This window comes from Haemorhous mexicanus, chromosome 9, assembly GCF_027477595.1.
Source record: "Haemorhous mexicanus isolate bHaeMex1 chromosome 9, bHaeMex1.pri, whole genome shotgun sequence".
Lineage (NCBI taxonomy): Eukaryota > Metazoa > Chordata > Aves > Passeriformes > Fringillidae > Haemorhous > Haemorhous mexicanus.
This window is the reverse complement of record NC_082349.1, coordinates 28,338,383-28,352,533: the sequence shown is the minus strand read 5'-3', so window position 1 is coordinate 28,352,533 and position 14,151 is coordinate 28,338,383. Positions and strand designations below refer to the sequence as shown.

Sequence of the window (14,151 nt, the reverse complement as noted above, 5' to 3'; positions counted from 1 at the left end):
AGGAAGGTGCACATCTTTGGCAGTGTGCCTTGAAGGTTTAAAACATGGAGTTCAGTGAGCTGAGAGGGGAGAAAGCAAAGGCAGGCACTGTTTGTGTGTTTGGTTTGAGCAACTTTCTCTAGAATTGTTTGTGGGTCCTATATATCGTTATCAGTTCTCTTGACAAATAACAGGATGTTGTAGGAATGGTGGCTGGCCTTTTAGAGGTCCAGATAACCTGCCTGCTATTTACTACTCTTCATCCTTTTCTGACAGGAAAAAGGCTGCTAAAAACACTCCATGTATATTCATGGTGTGTGTTGTGACCTTGGGAAGTCACACAGTCCCACCTCCTGCTCAGACGAGGGTCCATGCTGAGTTCAGACCAGGCTACTCAGGATTTTATCCAATCACGTCTGGAGAATTCCCAAAATTGGAGATTCTCCAGCTTTTCTATGCTAGCCTGTTCCAATGCTTGCCTCACCTCACTATGAAAAGACTTTTCCTTGTGTCAAGTTGAAACTTTCCATATTTTATAGTACTGGATTCTGGAGTTCCAGGTGTATCTGTACCTATTTCATTGTGTTTCTCCCCTGGAAAAATTCCCCTCATGGGTGCTGCTCCTGCAGCCTCCTTGGTCCTTGCTGCTGTGTCTTAACAATTCCCAAGTTCAACTTCTTGGGAAAGCTGCTTCCTCTTTTGCTAGCTGAGATCTGGAAATCCCAAAGTGCTGTGTGTGGGGCATAAGCAGATAACAAGTGACTTTTGGCTTAAGTTCACGGGTAAGTTTAAGCAAGGATTTCTCTAGGTTAGAACATATGTGAAAGAAAGTGGCCTTGTTGACTTCTGCTCAACTAAAAGGGAAAATCTGGATAGCAAAAAAGAATTTAAAATATATTCACTAATGAGACAAACAGAGGAAAATATTAATTTGAAACTATAAGTGTATTATTGTTACAGCAGTTATGTTAGAACTGGAAAATGAAATAAGTTGGGTGGCACAGGGGCTTCTGCAGTATCCAACCATCCTGGACTACAGATTCCCCAGATTCCCTGGTGTTTCCTTCCCTCTGCTGAGCCTTCTAGCCTCTTGTCTCATGCAGCTGCAGTAACAGTGTAAGTCCTGTGAACCTTGGTCATAAGAATGAGAGCACAAGATATTACAAACTACTCTGCAGCACTGCAGGATCGGAGGCAGGTACAGTGCAATGGAATTGTCTTGAGAGGGATTTAACAAGGCCAGTATTTAGAATAAATTTGCATAGTAATAAAATTGCAAAATCTTAGAATATTAATGTTTGTCTTGTTTGGCAGAACAAATGGCAAAATTCTGGGCTTGAGTTTGTTTCCAGTTGGTATAACTCAAGAACAGCTACATGCTTCAATCTGCATGAAGGATAATTTGTATTTAGAACATTAAATAGAGAACCAATTGCTGGGCTGTTTCTAAAAGGCAGGGGTTTCTTAGTATGGTGTTCATGGTAACATGAGCTTTTCTAAGGTGATAAAATTAAGAAAAAAAGAAAACTTAGATGTTGCACCAGGGACATGCAGTGTTGTTTGATCAAAAGGATCAGGATTATCAAGCTAAACACAGTGAGTAAGCACAAGGAATAAATATCCTTGTGGATCTTCTCCCAGAGAGCATGTGGACTGCTGGTTTGATAGTGTGGTCCAAAGGACAGGATCAGAATTTGGGCTGGGGTTAAGTTGGGTGCTTCATCAATTCTTTGGAGCAACAGGATTGGCCACAGGCTCTGATCCAAGCACACCTCTGCCTTTCTCTGTCAGAGCAGCCTTTGGAGCTGCTGGCATATGGATGCTTCTGTCTTCAGTGAATCAATGCCTGGTGAAATGGTATAATCTAATACAAACAAAACTTCCTGTCACCAGTGAAGTGCTGGTGGCTGAGTAGCCAAAGCCTGCTCTTGGAATGCTTTTCTTCTTCTTTCCAGCAATGTTTTAATTTTGTGGCCTAACACAAACTGCCACATAATGCAATGCTTTTAGAATTAATGGCAACTTGTTTGGTTTTGGGACAGGAGTGTGTTTTGTTTCAGGAACTGTGATTACCAAAGTTCAAGACTTGAGCAAAATATTTTAAATATGGTTTAATTTCAAACGTGCAGTATTCTTACAAGATTTCAGCTTTGAACCAGCTTTATGAAGGCTTCATCCATTGGTTATATTTACACCCTCAAAGTGCATATAAATATTAAAATAATATCCAAAACAAACTGTCAAGACAAAGCTGTTAAGGAGCCTCCAGCAGAGGAGGATTTTGTTGTACTGCTCTAAATAACAAAAATGGCTTGTTTTTTGTCTCTTCTGAATATTTATAGAGGCTAATGTTTCCAAAGTTACCCACATGAGCCATAATTTCTCTGTGCTTTTAGTAACCTTTAGCAATGCAAGATGGATGTTGTTGCAAAGGGGATGATTGGTTGGAGCTGACTGCTGTGCATGTCCCTTCTGTCCTTAGCAGGCAAATATCATCAGGTAGAAAAGCAGTTGAAATATGCACATATATGCAATGATTTTCCTGTGTTTGTTTTGCTGTGTTAATCTAGCTTTCTCTGCTGGAATCAAAAGTAACTATTACTGCTAAAATTATTCCTCAGGAACTGGCTTAGTTCAAGTTTCCTCAGCATAACTCTTTTCCTCTGCTTCCCTTAGTGCCCAACAAAGAAGCAGTCAGGTTAACAAAAGTGCAGTGGGAAATCAGGTAGGCACCTAACAGAGAATGGATAATGGCATGTGCAAGTTAATCCAAGCTGTTTGGTTTTCTTGGCTGCATTTTCTGTTTTAAGTTTATAATTTACCTTTGTTTGCTTCAAACATACATAAATGTGTCCTCATTGCCTTGTTTTGCTGAACTTTTCAAAGCCACCCGACTTCCATTGTTATCATCATTTGCTGTTTAGCATTTCTGCTGCTGCTTGCACTGCTGGTGAGTGTCTTCCCTCCCATGCTGTTCAGTGCCTTGAATCCTCATGTTACACATCGGTGTTTTGTCATTAACTGCAAACTTGTGAATTTCAGAATCCCAAACGCTGGTGAGTACTTGCCTGTGTGTGCTTTGTGTGTTTTGCTACTCCTGATGTGTTCACAGCTGAACTGCAGTGAAGGGCAAGTCAGCAAGCAAATGTGGATTTGCCTTTACCTCTTCTGAAACCTTTCAGCTGACACCACATAGTTGCTGACTATGTACCATGGGCCTTTCTCAAAACAAACAAAGAATAAGTAGTTGATGCTCTCAGGTTAATTAGTGTCTTCACTGAGATTCATTAATGAAATTGTTTGTTTCTTTTTGTCACGTAAGAATATGGGATTGATTCTGCAAGGTGCTTGGTGCTCCTCAGCCTGCCTTCCCCCTCTGCTTTTGGGTGGGCCAGGGGTTCTCAGTACTTGGCAGGATCAGTTCTCTTTTTAATATGAGATGAAAATAAGGAAAATGCTACCATTTGGACAGTTTCTGCTCACTTTGAGGCTTTTGCAAAGTCTTAAACAGAAAAAAAATTGTTATGGAACTAGTACATACTTGAGAATGAAATAAAAAATAGTAGTAAAAATAAGACAATGAAATTTTGTTTAATTACCAGTATTGAATATTTTCCTGATGTTTTCACATGCAATTTGGTCAAACAATGCTCAGGAGGTTTCACCTCCTGATCAAAGTTTTCAAATGTGACAACTGAGTTTAGATCCAAACAATAAACCTGAAATTTCAGAAAGTCTCCTATTCTGCTGCTGTTGTAGACAAGAGTTCTTGGCAAGAGTTCTAGTCATCTTTTTGGGGCTAGAAATTCAATTTCTTCCTCTCATCAAGAAATTGCTAGTTATTTTCAGGATATTTCTTAAAATAATCCAGCAACTTCTTGGATGCAATGGTTCCCCACAGCCTGACCAGCATGAGTGACATTTTTGATACAATATATGGTTTGGATTAAAATGAAAAAAAAAACCTGGAAGGTCTAAACACTGCAATGGCTTCAAAGAGCAGCCTCTCCCCTCTGAGGAGAGATTTCCTTCTTATCTGGCTGTGCCGGAACATGTGTCAAACACAACGACTGTCATCACTTTGGAGTGTCCCATAAAAGGAAAAGCAACCAATTATCTGGCTCTTCAAAAATACACAAATAAAATGAATGATTTCTTAATTGAGTGAATGTTTTCTCTCTTAAGAAGTGAAGAAAAAGCTTGGCGTTTTTAAATTCAATGTTGAAACTTGGTTACTTGTGGTATAAAGAACTTTGCTGAACCTTTTATTGTAGAGATAATAAACAGATGTTTGTAAGTTGATTGTTTGGAGTTGAAAAGAATGAGAAAATGTTTCTGAAATAAAACTTCATTTTTGCAATTTGCTATTTCAGGGAACCAATCTACCGCCTTCAAGGCAAATTGTACGAGCTAAGTTCTGTAAGCTTTATTGTTGCTTTTTCATTTAGCTTCTCAGAGGGCAAAATTTGTCTCTAACTCATTGGTTTGTCAAATACTTGCTGCTGAACTATTTAATGTTAAGCTGTCTTGTCTGTAACACTACCTCACAAAGTGTAATTGCAGTTCATCACTTAACTGCTACTAACCTGCTGTTATGAGTCTGAACTAGTATAACTTAAAATGTTGTAGAAGACTTTGCATCGAATTAATATTTTTGTAGTTTTAACAAGTTTCTCAAACTAAAACGACTAATTGGTGTTGATTTTATTATATAACTGGAAAGCAGTTTTTATCTGATGTAAGTGCCTCTATTCATAGTAAACCTCTCTTTGTAAGGTGAGCAAATAAGTTTCTGGTAACCAAAAGGAAACATTAGCTCTGGTGTAAATGAACATGCTGTTTATGGATACAGGTACTGTTCTTGGTGGTTTGTTTATGTCAAGGAATTACTTTGGATAGAAAAATTAGTTTTATGAATGAAAATATTTAAAGCCTTTTTAACATTCTCTTCATAGCAGCAGGAGGATCAATATATTGTGGACAGACTCTTTTCTAACCCTTCCACTTCATCAGTAAATAAATATGTCAATGTCTTTAATATTACTAATTAGAATTAATTGTCTAAACTGTAGTTAATTTTATAACAAGTTACTATCGGTTCAGTGATGGTAAGGTGTAAGAAATAAATTTGTATTGTGTGTATTCTTTGGCAATATCTGTGATAAAAATGTACATTTTTTCAGTTTGTTGCCGTCATCAAATTCTATTAGTTGTTATTTTAAAGTAAATTTATGTTCAGGTATGGAAAAAGGCAGCACTGACTTTAGCAGCAGTTGAATTGCACCCTGTGGGGAGATCAAGATCACTGAATTTTCCCAAAATTAGTCCGATGCTCATTTGCAATGATTTGCTTTTCTTTTTTAGTAGCTTGCTTTGGGCTGGAATGATGCAGATAACTATTAACTATTTCTGTGTATCTTGGAAATAAGATGAGCACAGCAACACCTTATTTTTGGACAATAATGCAAATTCCTCTTAGCATGTTTTTCTCCTTTTTCCTCTACTACTAATTTATCCTCTCACACTTAATCTTTGGCCTTTTTTTTGTTTGTCTTTTCTTTGCTACCGCCTGAGGCTTTGACCTGACTCCACAAAGTTTCTTTTTAAGCCACAGGTTAGTCTGTCTTCTCATTTGCTTGGAGTACTCTGTGCAATGCTTGGTTTGACACAGCACACTAGCAAGGCTTGGCTTCTGAAAACTGTCCCACTCTTAATTATGTGTGTTGTGTGCTGAGATTTGTTTTGGTGACTAAAATTCAATGTTTTATACTCCCCTTCATGATAAAGCTTTAAAGATGAAGGTGTCATTGCTCCATGAGCCCAATTGGTGTGTGTGGGAATGCAAGACACTGAAATTATGGAGGATTATATATCATTATAGGAGATTCTGTGCTTTGCTTCTGTGGCAAAATCTGCTACTGTGCTTGAAGGAGCCCTGTAAGTGGAGGAGTTTAATGTGAGCTCTGAGTTTCAAGGCACTGTCCAGGTGATGTGGAGGTTTAGGTCTGAGGAGTTCGTTTGACCTGCCTCTCTTCAGTGTTACACCAACAATCTGATTAATTTTCTGATTAATTTCTTCTGGACACAACTAGCATTCAGACCCTATGAGGTGGCTTGAACTATAGTCCTAATAAGTAACTTTTCCCTTTGTAACCTCCTTTTTTTTGTTTTTTTTTCTTTTAGTCCTGCTTTGCAGCATACTTTGCTGTTTCTTTTCTTCAGATATACTTAAATCCTATTATCTTGCATGACCCAGGAAAAAAATGCTTGTAGAATTTTTTTAAGCAACCGGATGGAAATGGGGACTTGTGCTATGGTCAGTGAGGTGGTTATGAAAAATTGTGACACAGCTGTTCTGTTAAGACATGTCAGTGTTTCTATGAAAGAGTTGGTGCCCATGAACTAACACATGCAAAAATATTTCAAAATTCAGCAGCATGAGGCCTGCTGGTTTTGAATTTTCACTTTATCAAGTCTAGAGGAGTATTCCTGTTCTAAATGGCTTTAACTATTTTTTTTTTTTTAGCTTAATATCCCTCCATGTTTGACTTACCTCAGTCTTTGTTTAACTATATTTGGAAGTATATTCTAGGGTTTTTACCCCTGAGAGCTTTGCTCCAGTAAAGACCAAATTTTTCTTTAAGGCAGACATTTTCAGGACTTCAGCCTCTGTCACAAGTTTTAAGTTGTGTAATACATTGTGCAGTGATTTGTAGGGAAGCAATGTCACAAGATCTTGGTTGTGTTCAGTATCAGAGCAGATCTGATCAGTTTATGCTGGGACATTTGGCAAATTGCAGTGAAATACTGTAGTAGGTTTCCCCTCTAATACTTTACAGCTTCTGTAGTGTGAGGATCTTCATGACTGAATCCAAAGAACCAACAGCTTCTAAGGATGCCTCCCTGAGTAGTTTTTATAATTTTTATTCTCTCAATGTGCTTACTGTTCAGTAGCACATTTTGTAATGACAGTGGTTGGAAGATGGAGTGGTACTGGGAGTTGTGTTCTGTGCTCAGAATTATTTCAGTGGTCTTACACAACACAACTTTAATGGTGTTACATTAACAATTACTGCTGCTTGTGTTCTTGTGGGAGTGTCCAGTCTCATGATTCTCACTCTTGTGTTTCTCTCTGCCCAATTTCATGTATCTCACTTATCTTAAAGTCATCCTTCAAATACTTCTTTAGAGAATCAGCAAGTGTCCCATTTCTTTCAATGTATTTCTTTTGCAAATGCCTTACTTGTTTTAATGCAATGAAAGTCATGCAGCAACACATAAAATATGCTTATTGTGTCAAATCCTGCTTTCCTGTTTATCCATGAAGTGGTGGAGGGTAAGAACAACAAATATGATTTGGGTTTTGTGCAGCTGAACTATGAGAAAGTGATTTCCTTCTGGCTTGTTCGTGTGCATTCAGAGGCTCTGAGTTTCATTTTTCAGTCACCCAGATTAGGTATCAGGATCCTGAAGGAAGGAACTGTGTCATCTCTTGTTCATCCTGTGCATGGAGTCCAGCTGCTGGTCAGAATATTGTCTCCAGTAGCTTCTGGCTGTGCCCCTGTTTTTCGCCTTCCTGAGGTTCATAACTTATGTCACTAACATCCGCTCTGCCCAGAATGACATTTAGAAATAGGATAGAAAAGAGTGAAATGGATCTCTGAGATACAAGAAAAAGAAAATAATGAAACACAGTGCTTTCATTTTTCAAGCTGAAGTGCTATAAAACATAGCTAACACAACAGTTTTAAAAACTCCAAAATAATGACTCTCCTTCAGAGTTTTTTGAACTTCAGAAGTGTCTTTGAAAATCTTGCCATATTATTGCCTGTGGAAGAACACTTCTAAAATATGACTTGAGGGTTTAGACAGAGTCTAAGGTGTCATTCAGCTTCTCTGGAAAGTGAAACTATGTTCCTTAATCTCACTTTTCTTGCATTGCACCTTGATCCAACATCTCCCTCTCCTGTACGTCCAACACTGATGCTGAGTCTTCTGTAAGTGTAGCTTTTTGTAGTTAACAGAATGTGCCTGGGAAATGGGAAAATTCAATAAAGGGACAATAAAGGCTTAGCACACTAAACTCATCTTCTCCCTCTTGGTGGCCCCTGGAACAGCTTCCTAGTATTTTACATTGTTGTGACCTGTTGTAGAGTCCAGGATATTTTAGAGAACACAGAACTCTGTTTTCCCAGAGGGTTATAGATAAATAGGTCTAGAAATTTCACATGAAAAACACACACCCAGAATATTGCTGTAGGTTGGTGTCCTGCTCTTCTGCAGGGTTGTGGGGGAATGACAGCTGGATCTAATCTTCAGCACACAGGATTTTTGAGGAAACTACTGGCAAATTCCTTCCTTTATGAACCAGTGACCAGGGAATGTCCTAGCAAGTCAGCTTGTTTCTGTCCACACCCCATGATGGTTACACATTTGTGGGGAGATGTGTTGGACTGGAGCATGACAATTCCTGCCTTAGAAGTATTGAAACCTTCAGTGCTTCTTAAGTGGTTTGTATAGTTTAGATTTTACAATGTTGGCTTGGTGTGTTCTGAGACCTCTACCACAAATGCCTTCTTGTGGAATTGAGAAAATGGGACTCTTATTAAGCTGTTGCAGAGCCTGTGGTAACGGTGAGGGAGAGGATGGAATAAGCAGAGAGTGCTCCTTCCCCTCCCTTTGAAGTGGTAATCACCTGTAAGGTTCTTGAACCTGCTGCTTAGGTTTTCCTGCCTGGTTTGTTTCTAAAAACCACCTCTTTATCTTCACTGACATCTGTGTTCAAATCTTTTACCTTCCCTGAAATATTTCTCCAAAACATTTTTCTCCAAACGAGGTGCTAGCCAGGCTGCCTGGGCTTCCTGTATGTGGATATGAGCTTTGCATGGAGCAACATGGTGTTTTCAGTTGCAGAAAATGTGGTTCAACAGCATCCTCTCTCCCAGCCTCTTTGCTGCATGGGAACATATGCACATGTGCTGTGAAGGATTCAGTCTGCTGCACAAATACAGCTCCCCTTGCTGCAGAACTAAGTTCAAGTGAATGCAGAACCTTAATTTTGTTGATTTTCCCCAATTTTTCCTTCAATTTTTTTATAGTTCAGTGCAAAAAGAAAAAAACAGAATTAGTTTGGTTCCACAACTTGTCCTCTGGCAGCTGCCTGAAGGCCAGCTGTATATACATGTATATAACACGTATATATACTGGCTGTATATACATGTTACTTGTTTCCTCTTAAAAACTTACTTCAATAAACATCACAAAATAAAATGAGGATTTGATGAGTAATCAAGTTCTTATCAATGCTTCCCTTAACTTGCACTTAGGCAAGCATTCTGTGTATCTTTGTACTCACTGATGCCCCTCTCCACTTAGGTTTCCCCCCCAAAACCCTTAAACATTAAAAGTCCTGACCCACTTTGTGGAACAGGTTGTTCCATCTAATCTGCTTGTGCCATTCTCTTGAGTCTCTTTACAGGAATCATGTCCTGTTTTCCCATCCCTTACTGTTTCTTCAGAACCTAATCAATGCTTTCTTAGAGATTTTCTTACAGGCTGAAAACGTACAGCCTGTTTTTGGATCTTCTGGACTTTTCTTACACTGCTGGCCTGGTTGGTAGTAAATGGAAAAACACATTTATCTTCCTTGAAATGAAACTGATATTCTTGGATCGTGTGCATTTCCATACAATTTCTTGCTTTTCAGGTGCAACTTCTTTGGTTTAGTTGTCAAATAGAATTCAGTCCCTTACCCTGTACAAAACCAAAGCTGTTTTTTTTTTTTAGGAGTTTGCATGAATATCCAGGCTAAATAAGAGTGAATTCTGGTTCTGAAACATCTATAGATGGTGAGCCATGTTCTTCTTTGGTGAGTTGTTGGTGTTGGAGTTACAGGTCTTATGAAGCCCTGTGAGAGGAATGTTGGTCTCATATATTTCTTAAAATAAAAGAGGAAACTCATGTTTGATCACACAAGTCAGTGCCTGTGGAGCTTGTTGAGAGGGTTCTGAAGGGCTTCTCTGAGCACTTTTTTGTCTCAGGGTTCCATTGGCAAGTGAAGGGTGTTTCTGTGGAGAGAAAGAGAAGAGCTGAGGTTCTTTGCATCTGTGATTAGGAGAGTTCTGTGATCTTGTTCAGAGCATGATAGGAAGGAATGTTTGCTTTCTTGTTTACATTGGAAAACAGTGGCTGTTCCAATAAAATTGAGTTTCCATCTCATCTGTAAAGGAGTTTTCATGGTTATACTCTTCTGCTGGGGAGTTGTCTCATTTCTCTTAGGTTTCTGCTGTCCCTCTTTTTCTGTGCATGATGTAGCCTCCTGGTCTTAGTATTTATAGGTATGTTCACATCTGTTCTTTCATCTTTGGCTTGTATCTATGTTATAAAGTTTTGCTTTACCTTTTTTACCCCCCTCCCCAATTTTTATTGCTGCCTAAGGTTTTTTCCCCTCTTTTCTTTTTCTCTTCTATCCTATGAGAAGAAAATGGCTCTCACATGCCTCTCCTTACAGCTTCCTGCCTTAACTTAACTGTAGAGGACCTCTCCCCTTTGTCACTCCATACAGCCACTTCTGAAAATCCCCAGTGTGTGTCAGAAGCCACTCACTTTACCAGAATTTAGGTGCTTTTCCTGGTATCCACCTTTAGAGATGACCTTAACAATTAGACCAGAACAGTGTAGTCAGAGATTAAGTTGTATAGGCTTTCAGAATGTGTTCCTATACAGCAAATAAATATCTTCAAGCTTACCTGATCCTTATCACACTCACACTTGCTGTAAGTACAACATTCTGATAGTTTCCAACCTTTCCAACCTACTCTTTCCAACCTTCAGACTGAAAATGTAATATTCACTTCATTACTTTATTTTTGAATGCTGCAAAACTTCTTGAATTTCCCAGAGACTGAAAAAATGCACCTGTTTGTGTTTCATTTAGCAAATCTTGATTTAAAAGAATGAATGCAGCAGCAGAACTCTGTCAAGTGAGTAATGAACTAAACTTGTACCTGACTGCACCTCTGCATAGGTCATCCGGAAAGGCTGGCTCACCATCAACAACATTGGCATCATGAAAGGAGGATCCAAGGAATACTGGTTTGTCCTGACTGCAGAGAGCTTGTCCTGGTATAAAGATGATGAGGTAAGGAGTTAAGAACTTTTTTTCTATTGGGGAAAACCCCAGTATTAATACAGTATTCTAATATCAACTTGAAATATTTAATCAGTTTGTGTAAAGTTGAATGGAGATACTGTTTTAAGGTTTTAGCTGTGTTCTTTAAATTTCTGGTTTGATTCAGGGAGATTGCTGACTGTCGAAGACTTCTGTTGAAATGCTGATAACAAACACAGGGTGTGGTGTGGGATATTTTTTTGTTTTACTTTTTTCTTCTCTTCCTGTGATTTCCACACATTTCTTTAAAAAAGGAAAAAATCCCAGGATGTTTTGAAATACTCTGCTTATTGTGCTATCCTTGCTTTGGTCGCTCTTGTACATCTACTGCAAGTTGATCATAAATTGTCTGGGTAAATTTACTTCTGAAAGGAACTACAGCAACTGATTTAATGAAAACAGCTGTCCTCTGGAGTTATGTTCTTAGAGCCCACTTGCAGAGTTCTCTAGCTGGTTGGTGTGGATTTTCAAATTTGACAAAATTGCACCTTCTTGGGTGATCAGTAAATTTGAGGTGAGTGATACAGAAATAAAGAAAAGGACATCTCATTGCTCACTTTGAATATATTGTTAGGCAGCTTGTCTGTTCTGTTTAATGACTTTTTCAACAGTGTGTGCAATGATACATTTTATCCAAGACTCCAGCAGTATTTTGAAGGTTAAAACAGGGTTATGTCAGCTATCAGATTTGTGGTAAAGCCTTTGTGAGTGTTTTTAAGGTTTGTGTTGGTTTTTGTAGAAAAATAGGGGTACATTTAAAAAAACCCTATTATTTCATATTTGGGTTGTTCCCTCCCCACCTTTAAAAACAAATTTAAGGTTTTTAGTAAGAAATTAGTTATTTTTAGGATGAACCAGTTCGGTGGATGGAAGAAGCACAGGTAAAGAGAAAGCTTTAAATGAGCTCTAAAGCGTGACTTAATTTTTTCATCTTATTCTAAGTAATGATCAAAACACTGGTTGATTCCAACAAAACAGTTTGATGAGGACTGTGCAAATTCATATTCTCTTTAAACTACCATGGCATTTTACTGCAGTGAATTCTCTGGAAGCTCTGGGCAGAGGGCCTGCATAAGGCAGAGCTTTCTTGAGTCCTGCAAATCCAGGATGTGGAACTCCTTCAGTAATGCTGCTGGGGGTGGGAACTCTGCTGCTCAGAAATAGTTTTTTTCCCCTTCAGTCTGTAGCCATTTCAGGATACACCTTAAGGCAGAGGGACAGTTTAAGTTAATCTTGAGGATTTTTCCCCTTGCTCTTTTACTTAAGTTTTAAAGGTATTCAAATTTAGTGTAACAGGAAAACCAGTGTATGTTTGGCAGAGGGGACGAGCCAAGGGACGGGGTGTCAAGAGGGGAAATTTACTTTCAGATTGCTAGAATAGAATTTGAAAAAAATGCAAAAGTGACTTTATGAATTTGAAAATTTGAAGCTGTTGTTTTTTATGATCTGCCTTGTAGTTACTAGAACCAGCTTTCTTAGGTAAGGTACAGGCAACTGTAACTAAAACAAGCAATGTAGCAAAATTAACACACCTGCTGTGTTTTGTCCCAAGCAGTTGGAGGTACATCCAAGATGAGCTGTGGCAAGTTTTTTGGGTAGTTTGGTATTGTTTTTTTAAATCTGATTTTTGTTTAGTGGGAAATATAAAAATTCCTGAAAATCCTAATGGTACAGCTGTGCAACTTTAAAAAGAAATAGTTTTGACAATCTGCTGGGAAGAGTCACCTGGGAAGCTCATGAAAATACTCAAAGAAATGGCCACTGTGTGATTTCCATATGCATATTTTAAGATAATGTCTCTTAATTGGCAAACAGTTATGTTTTGAGAGTCATGAAAATGTCAGTAGTTAATTCAGGCCATGGGAGATCACATAGGAATTTCTTAGAGTGGTAAGAAGGTAATTGTATAGGATAATAGCAGAGTATTATTCCATGCTCTGCTGGTGAAAGAAGTTGCTCCTCAAGTATGGATTAGCTGTGTAATTTGATTATTCTGTCCTGGAAAAGAGTGTATAAAGTTATGATTTTTTAATGATTTTTTTTTTTGCTGTTTGTTTGTTTAGGTGTGGTTTTTTTTTTTTTTTGTGTGTGTGTGTGTGTGTGTTTTGGTTTTTTTGTTTTTTTTTTTCTTGTACTGGACCTTCTCAGTAAGACTGAAAAATCAGTCAGGCTCTTCAGCTGCTGGCTGGAGTGGCTATGTGGGGATGTTTCCCCCCAGTGAGATGTGCTGTCTGGTGATGTGAGAAGTGATCCCTGTGTTTGTGTGTCTGACTGTGCCCTGCGAGGTCGTGAGGAGTTCAGAGCCCCCAGCCCCTGCTTAGGCTGCCTTTCCCTGGCTGAGCGCCTTTCCCTGGCAGCTGGGGAAGGTGTAGGATCAGCTCTCACCTGGCCTCCCTTGCCATGCTGAGGAGTTTTGTACCCTCTGTGCCTGTAGCCAGTGCTGCAGCAGCTGTGTACCAGAGAGCTCTGACAATGTGCTTTGCAAAGCTCAGTGCCTGCTGGGGCCTCCAGGGCTGTGTACCCCCTCTAGTGTAAGCTGAGCCTGGTTTTAAGTCTGGAATTTGCTCTGAGATCAAAATCACTAGTGGCGGCTCGCTAGTGCCATTAGAAGGGTGTAAATTCCTTTGTGAGGTGCAGCTTTATAAGTGGTAAATCCACAGTACAATGTATTTAGAAGCAAGTTGCTATGGCAAAAGATTTCAGATTTTCCTGTATGATATCAGTATTAGAAAAGAAACAATTGGTTTCTTCACACAGTTTTGTTTGTCAAACATACACCAGGATTTTATTCCTGATGAGAGGGATTCAGTGCCTAAGAATGCATTTTCAGACTTGCAGTTCTGGAAACGCCAGGTTGTCGTTTGAGCTGTGTGCTTAGAGCAGTTACAGTATTGATTCTGGGAGAACTGACATGAATTAGTTTCTGATCCTGCATGCAGTTGCTTCTGTTTGTAACTTTGCTGTGTGACCAGTACCATGACTTTGTGCTTTTCTGCTTTAAA

At 38.9% G+C, this 14,151-nt stretch overlaps 1 protein-coding gene across 5 annotated transcripts in view; it reads left to right on the top strand.

Moving 5' to 3' along the window:
* Nucleotides 1–14,151, top strand: part of DNM3 (dynamin 3) — a 171,593-nt gene that overhangs the window by 38,613 nt on the left and 118,829 nt on the right. For 4 of the 5 annotated variants that reach the window (XR_009487550.1, XR_009487549.1, XM_059854656.1 and 1 more), the window contains exons 13-14: nt 2,656–2,704; nt 11,006–11,119. Coding sequence is in view for 3 of the 5 variants with exons in the window: in XM_059854656.1 (XP_059710639.1) it covers nt 2,656–2,704; nt 11,006–11,119 (163 nt within the window). In the remaining 2 variants the exon portion in view is untranslated. Of the gene's footprint in view, nt 1–2,655; nt 2,705–4,352; nt 4,383–11,005; nt 11,120–14,151 lie in introns of all 5 variants that reach the window. The other variant, XM_059854658.1, reaches the window with a different exon arrangement.